The following is a 16,054-nucleotide window of genomic DNA, read 5'->3' on the forward strand; positions in this document are numbered from 1 at the left end:
TATTATCTCATACGAGTAATAAAAATTTACATACCTGACTTTTACGGTAAACGGCATACATTATACTTTATGTGTACGTATTTTAATAATGATTAAATTTAAAATGAATTCTAATATTTTTAAGTATTGTTATGCTATAAATATGTTGAGATGATGATGATGAAACATGAGATGTGTATGAATATGTATCATCCCATTAAATAAAACGGTTTTCGTGGAGACTAATATTTAAACGATAAACCAAAAAAAAAATTTGGCTGGTTGAGTTAATACGTTTTTATGCATATATATAACTTCAGTATAGATATTACAAAACTGTTACAATACCAAATTAAACAGTCTCAGATTCACAATAACGCATTAAATTACATACGTACATAATTACAAGATTGACAAAATAAGCTTCTAAAAATCAAGAAGATTAGTTGACCTCTTTTTACAGAATTATTACCGATGTTTGATGTCATTAGCAACAATAGTTATGACAGCGTTGCTTAGCAACCGAGTTTGTTACAAACATCGAATGTTCATGCTGAATGAGTCATTGCATCGTTTGAAACTTCGGACTCTTTGATTGCGGCAAATCTGGAACATAAGTCGTAATCCCTAGTGATCCTATTGTCTTCGTTGAGTATAAAGCAGTAATAATGGAAATGGATTGGAGAGAAATAATAAGCTATTCTCAAAAGGAATTGAAACAAGCAGAAAAAGAAAAACTTTGCGAAACTTTGTCCTGGATGGAAGCTGATGATATCGAACTAAACTTTAGTGACTTAAAAACTTTATTTCGTCTCTCTCAAGATATTCTAAAATATAAAACTGAACAAGTAAGTTATGAGAATATTACAAAACACATTTTATATTGTATCAAATAGACATACTCTCCGTAGAAACGATCCGTGGTGAAACTCTCTCTTATTATTTATTTAATTTATCGTATTATTGATTCCTAAAAATATACTTACAGGTTAATAATTTATTGGGGAAATCGAAAAAAAAAGTTAAATCTAAAGATAGATATACCAATACAGGTAAACGTATCACAATTTTATTGCTTAATTTTTAGAACACTTATTTTTAAATGTTATAGTAAGTATCTAACTTTATTTTAATTAATTAAATCTAAATCAATTACTATTAATAATAAATTATGTGTTGGATTGCGCCGCAGTCACTACTAATGCATGCTCGCACTGCTGTATAGTCAAAAAATATGCGATATCTCATTTGCGACGTCTTGTTTCTTAAGATTCTCCTGCCATGAGTTCCGCAAGCATGTTTGAAACAATTGCGCATCAAGAGGAAGTTATAAGGGCAAATAAGGAGGTCCTCGAACAACTTTATGCAGAGATTGCTGAATTAGAAGGGCGGAAAATTAAATATAGTGAAAAAACTCTTGTACAACAAGATAGTGATTCGAGTCGAAATACGTTATCTGAAATTAACGAGATCGCGCAGTTAGAAAATGAAATATCTAAAAGAAATAGACACATAAGAAAATTACTCGCCGACGTTAAAGTACGAAATTACCTCACAATACTAATATTTAAAAAAAGATGTATGTTATTTTATTAAATTATAAATTTTAGATTTTGGAAGAAGAAAATACTTCATTAAAAGATAAATTACCAGTTTTCAAAGAAAAATTAAGAGAAGCAACACATCTTATCGAAAATCTAACCCAACAATTATTTACTCTAAGTAACAATGTTACAAGTCTAAAAGGTAAATTTACATCTATATCATAATATAGAAAAAGGGATAAAAGCTTTTGGATATTAATGGAGAATTAATTCGTTGCTATCGAACTTGTAAATTTAACGTAGAAGTTAATAAAATTACATGTATATTCCAGAACATCTCGGTAGAACTGAACAAGAAAAGGCTAATTTATATATTGAAGTGGAAAACTTGAAAAAAGATGTAAATGACAAATATTTAAAATATGAAAAAGTAGAGGTGGATGCTAAAAGTAAATTACAACAGTTAAAGGTTCTTTGTTTTTTCTATATATGTTTTATATTGATTTTGTTCAGTTGAAGAACAACTTGGAGTTAGTTAGTCTAAATAGATGAAAACCAAATATTTTTACCTCGAGTACCACGCATGACACAACCCATTTAAAATATAAAATTTACTTCACACTTACTTAAAGTATTTTACTTTATCTATACAAATTGCAGTGTCTGTTAGTAATATTAAAATAACGGCTTTTTACTCAATGCATATGCACGGTACATATATAAAAATAATTTTTTTTACAATTTTTGTGTGTCGATCTGTCCGTCTATTTGTTCCGGCTAATCTCTGGAACGGCTGGACCGATTTTAACGAGACTCACTGGCATATAGCTGATGTAATAAGGAGTAACTAAATCCATTTTTATTTTATAATTATGTATAAAGCTACGCTGCAATGTCCAAATTTTGTCCAGTACCGCGCGCAGACCCCGTGCATGCTACTACTCCGCTGTCACGTCAGGTGCCTTAATATCACAAAAGCAGCCTAATACAGAGTCAATAAATGATAGTAAAAACTGCGAGCTGAACAAAAACTTTTTTGTTAAATTCAAACGCTTACGAAGTTGCGGCCACAGCTAGTTATAGTAAATAAGTTTTATAAAGTTAAAAATAAAATATTACTTACAGAATTTATTGAAATCGAAAACAGAAGAAATCGTACGTTTGTCAAATGAAAATTCACAATTGAAAGAAGACCTTACATTAACATATAATAAAATAAATTCTCCAAATGTAAGTCACCCTGAATATTTATTTTTCAAGTGACCTATATATTATTCTTAACAATAAATTAATTTATATCACACAGAAACCTTCTCAAGAAGAATTAAAAATAAAAGAATTACAAGAAAAACTAGCAGAAGCTTCAGACGAAATTATAAAGTCTGCAGACATAATAAAAGTATTGTCAAATGAAAATAAGCAATTAAAATCAATAATTGATGATATAGCTGATAATTCTCTAACTGACCAAAAAAATGAAAGCGACGATGGAAAAGAAAAGAATATGATAATTAAACTTAAGAAAAAAGTAAAAAATTTAAATGACGCTCTTAAATGTTCGGAAGATATGATAGCTGTAAGAGAAAGAGAGGTAAGAGTGAAAACACATAACTAGAAGTAATTCTTACGCATTTTTGAATTCATTTTTTATTTGTTTAGCTTACCGAAACTGCTAAGCAACTACAATTGCTAAAATCAGACGACGGTATAAATACGTTGATAGAAGGAATTAAGAAAAAAAAGAGAGATTTAAAAATAAGAGATGAAGGTATAAAAAATCTTGTGCATGAAGTAAATAGTTTAAACCAGCTTGTAAGTGATCTACAACTAGAAAATGAAACAATGAGGTACGAACAAACATGTTTTAACGTAATATAAATTAATATAATTATGATTTAATACGTTCTAAATATTATTATTCTTCAGAGAAAAACTGCAAATACCATTAAATAAGAAGATCGACTCTCATGGGATTTTAAAAAAAATTAATGACATCAAAAGTAATAATACAGAACTCGGAAAAAAAGTAAAAAAATACGAGAATAAGCTTATTTCCCTCGAGATAGATAACCACGACAAGGATACAATAATTTCGAATTTAAAAGCAATGATGAATATGGCTGAAGTAGATAAAAACATAAATATTGGTGGCATTGATAATGATGGAACAGAAAAGTGAGTCGCTTATAAGAGATATTATATATTAGAAATTTATTATTTTTTAAATTAATTTCATTTACAGTGGACGTCCAGACAATATTTCAATAGGTGAAAATAGTTCAAAAATAACAGATATGCAAGCCATTATTGAAGAAAATGAAGGACTTAGAAACGGGCTAACTGAAATTCTGAATTTGTTAAAAGATAATAGTAAGGTCAATTTACGAATTTATTTGGAAGTAAATTGAGCTCGAATATGTTATCGAAATATGTTTATTTTTTTATTTAAGGCAATACAAGTTCTGGTGTCTTAGCGATAGAATGTCCAAGCTTAGAAGCTATTTTAAATTCGTTGTTAGCACGGAAAGCAGCAGGCTGGTTTTCACCCCATATGAAAACAGTAATGGAATTAAAACAGGCAGTAGGTAGCAAAGATGCCTTAATGTCTGCACTACATGAATCAAGGTAAATAAAGTTAATATTTTAAATGATCTATTCACAACAAAATTGTTTTTTTGCTGTATTTAATCTTACATTGTTATTCTACCATCATTCTCAGCGTATCTTAGTATGGACTAAGACACGTTGATTAGATCAGATCAAATGTGGAGGGGCGCGCCATCGTGAATAAATTAATGGATCTCAAATTACTTTATCCAAGAACTTTTGATTTTAGAATATGTTATCTTATATAAATACTGAAAATATAGGCGTAACATTTAAATATTAATAAGTATTTAACATATTATGAAGTCTATACAGAACTGACTCGACTTTTAAGACTTAGGCTAATAATAATGGGTAAGCTACCCTTTAGCCTAAAAGTCTAAAGGCTGCAGATTTCGTGGGCCTGCATTTATAAATGTCAGACTATCGGGTCTGATCATCTAATTGTCATTTATAAATGTGCCTAGGTCAGCCTACTTAAAAATAATTGGATTATTCTGCCAAGATTATTTTCAAAGCTACTAGCTTTGAGTAGATATGTAAACATTCCCATATCGGAAAACAAGTAAATTATTTTGGTATCCCATCTGATAATGAGAGTAAGGGTTTAACTCTTTTTCAATATGTTATGTCTGCTTTGGGAATATGCACCAGGGTCATCCATCCTTTCAATATATTATGTGTAAAATGCACTTGTCCTATATCTAAACTAAAGATGATCACAATTTAATAAATCACAAAAAATAGCTAAATGCATTAATGCAAACTGAATTACCAAACCATTTTTAAGTTTATATAATTCTCAGCAAACCATTATTTTACAGACAAAAATTATACATTATTGTCAACAAAAGAATGGTTAACCGAAATACCAGTAACATAATATATTTTAGAAGACAAACATCTTTTCTTAATTACTGAGCTAACATAACATGTTTTTCGTTTCGATTTTATAATAGAAGGTTTTGATAATCATGTAAATAACAACAGTTATAAAAAAATAAAAGAAATGCTTTTTGTAGGAAGGAAACTTTTAACGTAATGGTAAAATTGAATACAGAGGAACAAAGGTCATCGAAATTAGAAAAAACATTACAAGAAATTAAGAACAATTTAAAAGAAGATAATGAAGACAATGTGTCAAGTACAACGGATATCAGTATTGGAGAATTTGGATCTTGGATGATACACAATAATTACGACAAAATCGATTTAAAGAACGAAAATGATATTCGAAGTATAGTTTCTAAGGGAAACATGTGGTTTGAAAATCAGTTCAAAGAAGTTATTCAATATTTCCATAGTAAATTTGCAACACTTTTTGATAAGCTTACAGCTTTGACGATAAGTACAGCTGATGATCGCAATAAATGGAGCCTTCAAGAAGAAAATTATAAAGCAGAAATAGAAAATTTAAAATCCCAAATAGATGAAAACGACGAAAGTAGTAGTACACATTCTCCTGGATTAATAAACATGACAAAATCAAACTTCGTAGACAGAAAGTACATTTTTTTAGAAGAATCTTATAAACAAATAAGAACACTAAATGAAAATATAAAAAATGAATACTTAGAAATTAAAAAAGAAAAATTGAATGAAGCTTATGAATATGAAAGAAAGATTCAAAATTTAATACAATCTATTATAAATTTGAGTGACAAGTTACGCAATTCAGTTCCATTTGAATTATTTTTTAAACAGAATAATATGTTAAATGATTTTATTCTTAAATATAGAAATACTAGACAAACAAATATAAATAAATATATTCTATCAGATGATTTACTTAAACGCTTAGAAAAAGACAAATATGAAATATTAGAAAATCTTCCCAAATCAGTACAATTCACCAGTAAGTGTTAAAATTACGTAATTAAGATAAAAAAAATATAAATATGGAACATATGATTTTTTTTATGATTTCAGAAACTGAAGAAAATAAAAACATAGAAGAAATTATATCAAATATAGACAATTCCGTCCTTCAAAAGCAGTTGAAACAAACTGCTAACGAATTACAAATCAAAAATAATGAAATAGAAAAGTTAGAGAAGACAATATTGGATTTACAAAATTCAGAATCAGAAATACTGTAATTTTATATTTAAAAATATATCTAAAATAAAATTGAATACCTTATTTTATGCATATTTTTTTTCAGAGATAAAACCTTAAATTCTGAACCAGGTGAATACGTAAATTATCTTAAGGAACAAATGGAAACATTAAATGATCAAAACAAAATACTAAAAGAACAATATCAGCAAACTGGAAATAAACTAGATAATGTGCTTTTGGAGGTAACTGATTTATTGGTAATGTTATAATTATTTTTACTCCGGGCGTTACAGGAGAATTAGTGACTAAATTGTTTTTTCTTATCTTTTGCAGCTACAAGCATATAAAAATAAAGAACTAAGCAACCATAAAGAAATAAATATGTTAAGGCATCAAATTCTAGATCTACAGTCTGATGGAGATGTTAAAGCTTCAATGGCTAGGTTTTATATTTAACATTATGTTATATTTGTGTTTTTAAATTATTATAATTTATATTTCAACGCTTTTTTGCTTTTATTCAGAATAAGCGGTGAAGTTTTATTAGCACAAATGCAAAGTTCGGAAAATCAAAATAAAATTGAATCTCTTAAGCTTGCTTTAAATCGAGAAAAAGAACTTAGAGCTGAAACCGAAGAATTGTTAATGAGCCGTCAAAAGGTGTTTGATATTTATATTCTCCGATACGATACAAATTTAAGGTAAGGCAAACTAGGTAAAATAATTACTCTCTTTTTATTTTGAATTAAAATAGTATTTTTATTTTGTACTAATAAGATATTTAATTTGTACTATGTATGTATAAACCTTATATTCTTATTTTAACTCACAGTGCTATCACACACTATGCTTGAGATATATGTACTATGTATTGTTGATGAGTGTAAGGTGACAAAATTGTATTTTTAAGTTCATAATTTGTAGGTAATTTTTTTGCACGAAAATGTGCGATATTTTTGACTAAGATGTGAATCTGAAACATTCTATAAACTTATTTTGATTTACTTAATTATTTATTTCCTGAAACTGATATTCGATTCGTTCGATTATTTTTGATCGCAATTTGTTTCTATTAAAGTTTAACACGAAAAAAGCATTTGAATTAATTTGTAAAACCTTGAGTAATTCCTAAATAGCTATTAATATTATTTGCTCATTTCTCGAAAATGTGTGTTCTTATGGAACAACACAAAATTACGTCTATCAGTTAACGAAATATTTTTTCCAGATTAGTTTGACGCAATTAGAAACAAAATAGACTTATAAAAAATTACAATTAGTTAAATTAATTAATGACTAATGAATTAATTAATGAAACCCCAATTTAACTTCGTTGAATAAATTTTTATGATAAATAAATTTTATTACTCTTTATATATTGTAATTTGTAATTAGCTTCACAGTTCTATTATCTTTACTTCAAGTAATGTGTTTTTATCGACATTTGTTTGCCCCTATTGGTATCGACAGGAAAGTATAGACAGGTATCCAGGCGGGGAGAAAGTATGACTATTGAGACTCAAAACAAATATGTTGAGAGTTTAATTTAGGCCTTAAAATAGGCACGTCCTAAATGTGCCTCCTGTTAAGCCTAGGCTGAGGACATCGTCGACGTCGGACGATACCTGTGTACCTTATACATTAAGCAGCCATACGCGTACTCGACCCCGACGGCCGGGTCGGGGTGTGGGTTAATAAATATTATAAATATGAAATATGAATAGTCAATTTATCTTCTGTATCGTATGGATGGTGCTTTTTGACGTATATGAGCTGTATATGGAAGCTTGATGGGGCTTTATTCGCTCGCCTTAACTAAGAGGTGTTTTGTAATACGGTACACTTAAATCACATTACGTATAATAAGTATTTACAATAGTTTAGAGATTTACAAATATTATATTTAATAATAGTTTCATATATTATCTATTGTTACCTAGTTTTACAGGCATTTGTCAGAAAAGTAAAATCACCGACAAAATTTCTTAACAAAAATGGGCAGTGTGGTTAATTTTTTCTTAATAAAGCTAAACTATTTTAATATAGAACTAATGTGTAATACAATATGTCACGTTATTTTCTATGTCAAATTCACATAAACATTATCATAGTATCAGTACTATGATAAAGTATGTATGTTCACAATTTTTATTTGTATTTTAATGATATTCACTAAGCAATAAAAAAAAATTATAATTCAAGGAAGTTGAATGAAGTCATTGATGTATTAAGACAACAATATCAAGGAAGCTTACCGCTCATTTCTGTTGAAAACTTTATAAATAAAGCAGAAGACATTCAACGTAAATCCGTTGACATTGATAATAAACTTAATGAAATAGAAGATTTGCAATCAACTTTAATGACAAAACATAGTGTTTATAATCAAATATTAGAGATGTCCGCTGTCAAATGCTCAGATAACGAGGACATTTGCCCGCATAAAATCAAAAATATTATTACAGTAAGTAACATTATTTCAAGTTTTATAAGTTTTGATTATTCGATGTTATACAATTAAAAATATATGACTTTATTTTAGGAAGAAACCCAAAAACTTGAAATAGAACATTACAAAAGAAAAATTATGTCATTAGAACAATCACACGAAGAACTTTTAAAGCGATGTTGCCTTCTAGACAAAACATTGATTTTGCTCAATCAAGGATTTAAACTAAACGATCTTCCATCTCAAAATGGAACTCATAAAAAACAAAAGGAGCATATAAGTTTAGAAGTTGAAGATATTCAATCGGACGATGACATGAGTAGTAGAAGTACATATATTAGAAAAGTTTTAATATTTTGTTTGTCAGTAAATTCACAATACATAATATATATTTGTATTCACTTGCAGGAAGTCGTACACAAACCTTATCTCAACCTAAAATGGACGTAAACATTATCAACGAAAGTAAAAGTCAGACAGAAGAAACAGTTCATAAAACATATCCACAACATCTACCACAGATCAATGTTAAAATAAACCAACAAACACAGACTTTTTGGAATGAAAAGAAATTAGATGTTAAGCTAATACAAACGGAACTTGATAAAAACCAAGTTGAATTAAATTCACTGGTAGACAATCTTTTATCGGAGAAAAAGCAAAAAGAAAGGATCATTGAAGAAACGAATGCAATAGCTAAACAGAGAGCACAGGAAATATCGCGTCTTAAGAAAGAAAAACATGAAATAAGTACAATGCTTAAAAATGTAACTGGCTTATGTAATCAAAAAGACGAATCAATTAAAAAGTTAGAATTAATCCACGAATCTCTGAAACAAGAAGTCAGTGATCTACAATCAAATCGAGTCAAGGAAATAAACAAACTAAATGAAGCAGTGAGTGAAGAAAAGCAGACTCTTTTAATAGAAATTAAGAAAATAGAAAATGATAAAAACGAAATAATAAGTGAATACATACAGTTATTGAGCAAGGAAAGAGAGGACTATACAAACTCTTTGAAAAGCTTACAAAATAAACTAAAAGATTTGCAGATTAAATTGGATACGTGAGTACATCTTAAATTACTAATAAACCCTTGAAAATAATGATCTTATTTTGGTTTAATAACGATCAATCATTGTAGTCACTTCGTAGATAGCGACGATCTTATCTTACGTTATACCAGAATAGCCTTATGTAATTTAATTAATCATGTATTTATTACAGGAGAAAAACTGAAGCAATCACGTCCCAAGATGACGTTAGTAAAGAGTCAAGCATTAAGTTTACGTTAAAAATTTGCAATTTAGAAGAAAAATGTTTTAACCTACAGAGTGAATTAGATGGATACAAAGCAGATTTGTAAGTGTGGCCTTTTAGTTGAAATTGATAAATACAAGTTATGTCTATTAAATACATATTTTTCAGCGATAACCAGCAAGGAGAATTAGAACGGTGGAAGAGTTTAGCATCCGAGAGACTTAGTAAAATGGAACAACTTAGCACACAATTAAAGGAAAGGCATACACATGAAGTAAGTAAAATATATTTACAAATTTAAAATGAGTGATTTCTATTAATTGCGTAGAAAAAAATATTCAGGCATTGCTTAACATTAGATATTTATCTATGATGATATATTATAAACTGATAATAAAATACATATATATGTATTTGAAATACAAATGATTTAAAATATTTTTACAGTTTACATCATGAAAAATTTGACATCATTAAATAAAAATCCTTAAGTTAGAAGATATTGTTTAGTTTCATTTGAATTTCAGGTAGAATCGTATAAAGCAGAAAATCAACATTGGCTCACACAGTTAAAGGAAACGCAACGCGAACACATAGACTTAAGAGCCCGATTAACTGAACAAAGAACTTTGCACCTAAAGCAGGTGACGGAAAAAGACAATCACATTGAACAGCTCCGTTCTGTTGTAAACAATCTTAAGGTACATTTTGAATCGATGTGTCCAAGTTTTTTTTTAATTTATATCAATACTGTAAAAGAAAATTGTTTTGGTTATTAATCAATCTAAGTGTTATTTTTGTATTTCACAATTTGTTATTTTTAGACGCAAATTCTAAATATGCAAACTATGCTCACCATTAATGATCCTAGCTTCGATCTCTCTGCTATCGTAGAGGTTGATGAAGTTAGCGATGGAGTATCACAACAGGGATCGGATAGACTAGAATTAAAATTCGATTCAACGGTAGACTTTAATGAAGCACAAGAAGATTTTGCAAAATTGCCTTGTACTTCCACTGCTATATGGTATGCAAATAATACATAACATAGACGTCTTTAATGAGATTATTTAATACAAAATAAAACAAATCTTTCTATTTATTTTGATTTTAAGACCCTGCGTACTTACAATTAAATTAACTGTTTTCTAGGCAAGAGCCATTGATAGAACGTTTGCGAAGAGAGAAGCAATTAATGGCCAAACAGAACACAATATTACGTAGACAGGTCAAAGTTCTAGCAGCAAGAGAACGGAGGTCACGATTGGATGCACAGAATCTAAAAAATCAAGTATTCCGCATGTAAATCCTATATATATTTGTACTAATTTAAGGTTTATTTCCTTAAAATAAAATAAAAGATATATAATAAAAAGAAATATATAGGAATGAATATAATAGCTGCGTCAAAATAGATAAAAATAATTTACAATATTATTGAATGAAAATAAACTAATATAATGAAATATGCTTATTTAGCAGCACCACCGGTAACAAAGTTCCATCAGCAGAGTCAGCGGCGCTACAAAGTAAGATCGCGTCGCTGCAGACTCAACTCACAAGCGCGCGTCGCGACGCAAATTCGAACGTCGCGCTCTGGGATAAGTGGAAAAGGTATTGAGTACTCCAATCTAATTTTAATTTTTTAATAAGAAAATCAGAATCAAATATGTCGCAATTATTATTTAGAAATTTTAACTTATACACATTATTTTTATATTTAGAATTAATTTTGATACATTATGCAACACTTGTCAGAGCGCAACAGGCATCAGAGCGGTGGCAGGCCCGTTACGAAGAAAAATGTCAAGAGGTTAAGAAAATAGAAACGAGTTTGAATATGAATAAATCAGCCGTAAACAGATTAGAAAAGGAAAAGCGTATTCTTCTGTCCAGACTTGGGGAAGATAGACGTAATATATTTTTGCCGTTACATGCTCTATATATAATCAACTAGATTTAATGTACCTACAAATATTTATTTATTACTCTATATTGTAGAAGAAAAACATTTAGCAATAGAAAAACAAGATGCCGAAGAGTCAGAGAAAGTCTCGTCTAGGAGCGAGCAATGCCAAAGTCCTCCAGCTTTATCTACCCGGGCGATGCTTGGCAGGATCGAGGCACAGCAACGGAGGATCGCCGCGCTTGAACTCGCTGAAAGGGTATATGTTTTGCGACTTAAAATATCTTAACATAAAACAATACCTTCACCTGTGCAAGTCGAGTAACTAAGTTTAAAATTATTTCTAAAATATTAAAACTAAAAGATTGTCAAGGGCTACCCACCAAAAATAACATTGTTTGACCAATAGAGGATATAAAGGTACTGAACTGTGTTAACATAACCACATATACGGTTATATCACCTTAAAAATCATAATTTATTACCTGGATAAAGTTTTCCTCAATAAGAAAGCCTATTTCATTTAAAATTTTCTTAATAGTTTAATAATTTTTATAAATTAGTTTCATGTTAAACAATTATTAGGCATGCATTCAAATAGGTAAATTAGGTGTTTGCGTCAAATACACTAAATTTGATTCCCTTCGGTGTGAATATTTGATGTTGAATGAATATAAAATATTTAATGTCGAGATACTATTATATAAAATATATATATATATATATATTCAGGAGTAAATGAAAGCTTTTTAACGAGGGCTCTAATGAGAAGACGGATTTTCTAAGAATCTATGAGAACGCAACTGGATTTTGTCAGGACATTGTCAAGTAGTCGTTCGTCGACGTAAGGTTGCAAACTTATCTTTACCGACAGCGGAAACTGTGTAAAAAGTACAAAATAGAATAGCTTAATTATAGCTGATCTTATCTGAATAAAAATATGTATTAAATCCTAAAAATACAAAATAATGTTTAATAAAAGCATTGACTTAAATCATTGATATGTATGATTATGGATATATACGTCATTAAAAAATATCTTATCGTTACAGGGCAATGAAACCTTGGTCTCAGAATACGAAAAGTCTTTGGCAGAAATAACATCACTCAAAGGGCAAGTGTTAAAACTCGAATCCACACTTCTTGAGGCTGAAATTCGCTCTCCGTTTAAATCTACGATGGATAGCCAGCCCAGCCAAGAGTTACAATATTGGAGGAAGTATGAATTTTATTATTTCTTTAAATACATAATTGCTTGAACTCGTAATTTTAACTTTGCAAATGTATTCTACCTAAACGGTATCCAGAGTGTATGAAACTGAGCCTGTAACAATAAAGAGTAATCAGCCGAATGACTATCAGTTGTGAAAAGTCATTTAAAAACCTATGTAATAAAATATGGAAAACCATGAAGGTCATCACCATTCCTGAAGAATGTTTTACAGCCATAAGAAGTCACGATACCTGGCTGTTTTTCCGCGGATAATTTTACTGTGCTGTTTGCACTTCATACTTTGTTATAAAAATCACGCAGCTTCAAAAACAAAACAGTACCGTATGTTTATCTAATTCACATAATAGGATGCGTAGCAATAATAATTATCACTGAATTCTAGATGAGTCAAAAATACTATATAGGAATATTTTTAAAAGCTTTCAGTTCTTCCGTTTGGAACCAATCCTGGATGTAAAATTGCGTCATACTTACTTTAAAAAGTTTTTGACATCAGAACTGAACCAACATGTAAAATTTTAACACTCTAGGATAAGAGGAAATTGTTACAATTTAGGTAACAACATTTGACGTTTAAATTTGAATGAAAGGAATTTGACATCGGTTTTAATACCTATAGCTAAAGCTAGCTATAACTTATTACTTAATTTATGACATTTACTTAGACGCAAACTTGGCCTGCTTAATTCTTGCTCCTTCTATAAATTGTATAATAATGAATACAAAACATTTGAAATCGTAGCCTTTATGTGTGACATTAAATAAAACTCATATTTTGACAGTTACTGCGATATGTTGAAAGAAGAAAATATGCAATTGACACTGAGAGTGAACTCTATGGATGTTACTCCTACTTCCGCTCATCAGCATCGCATCAATGACTTGGAACAGACTGTCCTTACTCTGAGAGGTACACACAAGGATATTTAAAATAGCTAAGTGAAAATGTTAAAAGATCGACTCCTATCGAATGTATGCCGTGACAGCAAACGACATAACGCTTGCTACTTACGCCTACGCCTTTGTGTGCATTGTGCGTGTAATTTATACTTCGTTTCTCACAATTATTTTATACATATAATAAGAAAATATATTTATTAGTAACATAAACTCTATTTTTTTAAATTGACAATGCTTCAATATTCATTAATATAGATGTTTTACATCTGCCGAGTGGCGACGTTTTTTATAAGTTATGTATATGTTTAAATTATCTTCCTTTTGATTAATTATTACAGGGCTTGTAAGTAAATTGCAAGCGGACCAAAAGTCTTCATCTACAAGCATTCAAAAGCGAGTTGACTCTCGACCTGGTAGTGGACGAAGCGGAACTGATAAGGTATGATGTCTTAACAACAGTAAAAGTAAATTAATCAATTTATAAATCAGATCAAAGTCACTTGTAATGAACAAGTCTAGTATAACTAGAGCATGTTTTAAATTATTTTTTGTATATTTTATGGATTAAATAAAAATGTATTGACGTTTGTAGTAACAATATGTGATGAAGTAAGTCATTAAATTTTATTGATATCATTTATGCTTTAATATGAGTGACGCTCTTTCGCACAAGATGTATACATAAAACAACAAAGAGTAAATACAGCAATAATAGGAATTAGGTTACATTTTTTCATTTTATTTAATTAAACCGCCGATTATAATTTATTTACTGTAATCGTAGGTTCGAAGTCAAATAGAAACATATCGTATTGAAATATCCAATCTCAAAAGAAGCATCTTAGAAAAAGACGCACTTTTGGAGAAATCAAAGGACATGTTGAAAGTCGCCGCTGAAAGAGAAGACGAATTATTGAGAGAGGTCACTTAACAATTATTTCGTTATACGATATAAAAATCTTCCTAATTTCGCTTTCGTTGTATATTTTTTATGCAATATTGTATTTTTTTTTTAATTATCCGTATCATCTGCATGGATACAAAAATACTATGATATTGTTTTTATTTTTTAGAATATGATGATTCGTCGTCGCTTAGACCAACTAAGGGACGGTAAAGGAGGTTTCATGTCAGCATAAAATTGGAGATAAGGGAAAATGAAACACTAATCTAAATTTTTAACAATGTAATCGTATAAAATAAGCCATTTTCATCATAAATAAACCTAACCACAAAGCACAAATTTCGTCTTATTACTTTAGTAACAAAATGTAAGCACAGAATTCATAAGTACAATAAAATGATATGAGGCCTTAAGTATCATATACCTTTTTTTATTTAAATTGATAACAAATGATAACATTCTTTTTAATTTAAAACCAAAATACACATTTACCTAGCGTGTTTTCGAATTTGCATTCACTTTAAGTATTTGATTTTATTCATATTTTTAGATAAACTCTCAAAGTTCTTCCCCCCAGCACGTCGAAAAAATTAGTTTCCTACTAAGTACACGCACACTAGTAAAGCAGTATGATGTTTGACTAGTGTCAAGCTTGGCTGTAACGCACACCAAAATAATAAAGTTTGGTTCGTTTGTTTTAGTTATTTTATAGTAAATATAGAGTATTTATCTAGATATAAAAAAATCTACGTTCCGAACACGACAACATGTTGCGAAACTATTTGATTATATTTGCCTCATTTGCACGAATATGCAAAATAATGGCAGTTACTTATAAATAGGATATGCATGTTTCCACAATAAAATAACCCAATGAAATAAATATTTGACCATTCATGTCTTCAATTATTAGAATTACAATTTGGTATTGCTGGTAAATGATAAGGTTCATCCCATGTTTGCTTGACATGTTGGTATATTTGGCCAAACCGAGTGTTGTTACTGCTCAAACACGCTAAGTAAAATGCCTCATTTAAACATCACATTGTATAACAATGTCAAACGCAACCAATGAATATAATACACAAGATATACTAAAACAAAGCTTCATAGTACACAGCCAACACAATTGTATAATTATATAATATTTCTAAGTTTATTGTCCATTCTTATGAATGTAGTAACTCACACTAAACAAGTATTTATTACA

At 29.3% G+C, this 16,054-nt stretch overlaps 1 protein-coding gene across 1 annotated transcript; it reads left to right on the forward strand.

Moving 5' to 3' along the window:
• The first annotated feature begins 647 nt into the window (after positions 1 to 647).
• Positions 648 to 15,139, forward strand: LOC125065428 (centrosomal protein of 290 kDa-like). The gene is made up of 32 exons (XM_047673009.1): positions 648 to 831; positions 1,250 to 1,518; positions 1,590 to 1,725; positions 1,856 to 1,917; positions 2,649 to 2,753; positions 2,830 to 3,114; positions 3,183 to 3,370; positions 3,450 to 3,698; positions 3,766 to 3,893; positions 3,974 to 4,148; positions 5,153 to 5,864; positions 5,974 to 5,989; positions 6,084 to 6,225; positions 6,295 to 6,433; positions 6,525 to 6,634; positions 6,716 to 6,892; positions 8,394 to 8,655; positions 8,734 to 8,968; positions 9,049 to 9,706; positions 9,868 to 10,002; positions 10,069 to 10,174; positions 10,428 to 10,601; positions 10,725 to 10,927; positions 11,053 to 11,202; positions 11,380 to 11,514; positions 11,659 to 11,813; positions 11,902 to 12,065; positions 12,859 to 13,025; positions 13,823 to 13,950; positions 14,279 to 14,379; positions 14,725 to 14,862; positions 15,014 to 15,139. Exons 1-32 carry the CDS (start codon positions 648 to 650, stop codon positions 15,077 to 15,079), a joined length of 6,054 nt encoding a protein of 2,017 aa, XP_047528965.1. The 3' UTR covers positions 15,080 to 15,139.
• Positions 15,140 to 16,054: the final 915 nt, after the last annotated feature.

This window comes from Vanessa atalanta, chromosome 7 (assembly GCF_905147765.1).
Source record: "Vanessa atalanta chromosome 7, ilVanAtal1.2, whole genome shotgun sequence".
Lineage (NCBI taxonomy): Eukaryota > Metazoa > Arthropoda > Insecta > Lepidoptera > Nymphalidae > Vanessa > Vanessa atalanta.

Coding starts and splice junctions, on each gene's coding strand:
- LOC125065428 (XM_047673009.1), top strand. CDS start 648: ATGGAAATGGATTGGAGAGAAATAATAAGCTATTCTCAAAAGGAATTG. Junction 2,754..2,829: donor ATAAAATAAATTCTCCAAAT/GTAAGTCACCCT, acceptor TATATCACACAG/AAACCTTCTCAAGAAGAATT. Junction 13,951..14,278: donor GACTGTCCTTACTCTGAGAG/GTACACACAAGG, acceptor TAATTATTACAG/GGCTTGTAAGTAAATTGCAA.